The sequence below is a fragment of the Gaeumannomyces tritici genome, assembly GCF_000145635.1.
Source record: "Gaeumannomyces tritici R3-111a-1 unplaced genomic scaffold supercont2.256, whole genome shotgun sequence".
NCBI lineage: Eukaryota > Fungi > Ascomycota > Sordariomycetes > Magnaporthales > Magnaporthaceae > Gaeumannomyces > Gaeumannomyces tritici.
Window position 1 is genome coordinate 1 of NW_008804800.1, and position 2,566 is coordinate 2,566.

General features: G+C 34.6%; 1 protein-coding gene across 1 annotated transcript; it reads right to left on the reverse strand.

Moving 5' to 3' along the window:
• Positions 1–1,851: 1,851 nt before the first annotated feature.
• On the reverse strand, positions 1,852–2,276 carry GGTG_14324 (hypothetical protein; the record flags this gene model as incomplete). Its single annotated transcript, XM_009232251.1, has 2 exons — positions 1,852–2,088; positions 2,209–2,276. Coding segments are annotated over 2 exons (305 nt in total), but the record flags the coding sequence as incomplete, so codon positions are not given.
• Positions 2,277–2,566: the final 290 nt, after the last annotated feature.

The following is a 2,566-nucleotide window of genomic DNA, read 5'->3' on the forward strand; positions in this document are numbered from 1 at the left end:
TTTTGCCCGTGCATTTAACGCTTTCCGCTTTTTGCCGGGCGGTTTTGCCCGTGCTTTTAATATATTGCCCTTTTCCGATACGGCTTGTTTTAAGCCGTTTATGCCGCGCGTGCGACCCCGTAAGTAGCCGGTAACTTACGGTATTCCGTTAAGCCGCCCCAATGCCCGGCAACGTTTGGGGAAATCGGTTATAAAGCTTTATAGCATTCGGAAAAATGGGTCCGTACCGGCATATAAAAAGCTTTTTTTCCCGCTCGAAATTACAAGCCTTTTTTTTTTTTTTTTTATGCATTTAATAACCATTCCAATAATTTTAACGATCGTAACCGTAAGTAATTGGTATTTGGCCGTTTTTTTTAAACATTTGGATTTAACCGGTAATTGCAAATGTTATTTTTCGTACCCAATTACGTAAGGAAAGTAATATTTTTTTGGGTATTCGTTTTGGGTTTTTCGGTCCTAACCGGCCCGTTAGCCCTTTTTAGCAACCCCCCGGTATTTTCCCCAATTATCGTAATTTAATCGGATTTAAATTTAGTTTCGCCGGAATTTCCAATCCTTTAAATCCTTAACGATCGCTTTGCTAATAACTTTCCGGTAAACCTTTTAAATATCGCGGGTCCATCGGGCCTTTTTGCGCTTACAACCCTTTAAAATTCCCGCAAACGTTTTGCCGGTAACTCCCCGGCGGGTTTTAGCCGCCGCGGCAAAAAAACTTTCGCCGAAAAAAGCGTAAAACGCGCAACGAACGCCGCCGTAACGCTTTCGATTTTAATAAACCTGCCCCCGAAACGGATATTGCTTTTTTTTTGCTTTATATAAATATTTGCAACGCGCTTCCGTTGCGGAAAGTTATCGATTTCCAATAGGGCGATAATTGGAACTTTATTTATTTGCCTTTTTTTAAAAACAATTATACGGAGCGTACGGTATTTTATAGCCGTTGTTTTGGTCGTTAAGCATATTAAAACTATGCCGTTAACTTTTGTATGCCAATATGCTCCGATAATTATACGGGGTTTTTTAAATATATTTATTGCAAAAACGTGGTTAACAATAAAGCTTGCGTTAAATTTTCCAAATGGTTTTAAAAAATGGCCCAAAACCTTTACAAAATTTTAAATACCGTTTACAAGCGATTGTTTAAAACGATACCGAAGCTTTTTAAAAAGCTTATTAAAGTTTAATTTCGCGCCCGCAAAATTATCCAAAAAGCCAAATCCTTTTATACCATATTGGCCGAACAATTTGCGCGTTATAAACGTTAAACCGTTATCCAAAAGCGCATTTAGCGCAAAATTGCCAACGTTACAATATTGGAAATTATTTAAAACATTTTTTAATAGCTTTACGTTATTACCGTTTAAACGAAAAAATAAGCTTAAGCCTTGGCTGGTATTGGTAATTTTTTTAATAAAATAAAAGCGTTTTTTAAACGTTTTAAAAAAAATGTGGTTGTTTTTTTTAATGGCATTGCCGCTAGCTTTGCTATAATTGCGGCGCATTTGGATACCCAAACTTACAGCCGCGCGGTTCCCCGTAAAGGTGCGGCGTTCGTATTAGCGCCGGGAAGTACCGCCTTCGGCGCTAACAATTTTAACGGCAACAATTGTAACGCTAGCAAAAAAAACGTAATTTCCAAAAGTTTTGGTTTTTTTGGATACGGCATTTAATCGATTTTTTTTACATATTTTTTTAATTAATTATTAATATTCCCTTTTCGAAAAATGGTTAATTTTAAATTTTTTTCGTTAATTTATTACAATTAAAATTACAATTTCCTTTCGTTATGCTATTTTTGCAGCATTGCAAAATTCCAATATTTTTAATTACTAACTAAGTTTTAATGCTTTAATAAATAATTTTAAAATGCTTTTTTTTCGCCCTTTAATGGGTTTAAATACCGCCGATATGCATTTGCCGTTACCCGAACGCTTAAGCCCGTTCGCCGTACCATTTAAAGGTTTTTTTATTTCCTTTTCGGGCAAGCAATGGTATTTTTTACCACAACGTACGTTTAAAATGCGGTAATTGCTTTGGCGTATCGCGCTAAGCATGCTTTTTACGGGCTTTTCGAAATATGCTATACTTTGCATATCCTTTGGGATTTAAATATATCGCACCATTAATTTAAAGCGTTTCCCGTATTATACCGTTTTTACCTAACTTTTTATTTATAAAGTACGATATTTTACGGCTATTACAAACCGTTTATAGATTTTTTTACGTTTTTTTCCGGTAGCCAACCGGTTTAGCACGTTAAAACATTTTTTTAAACCATTTTTTTAGCTTTTATTATTCCTTTTTTGTAATACCCCCGTTTTTTCCGGGTATTTACCCGTTAAAGTCCGGTATTTTCCTTATCCTATAAGCTTGTTTCCAATAAACTTGCTTTATACGTTTAAACAATTTTTTTCGTAATATCCCTTTTTAAAATTTACATATTTTTTAATTCGTCGTAATTTATTTATTTAATTAGGTATTTTCGTTTTTGCAAAAGCTTTTTGTATTTTAGCAAAGCTTTTATTTCGAAACGATCCTTTTTTTTTTTTTCGATTTTTGGTTT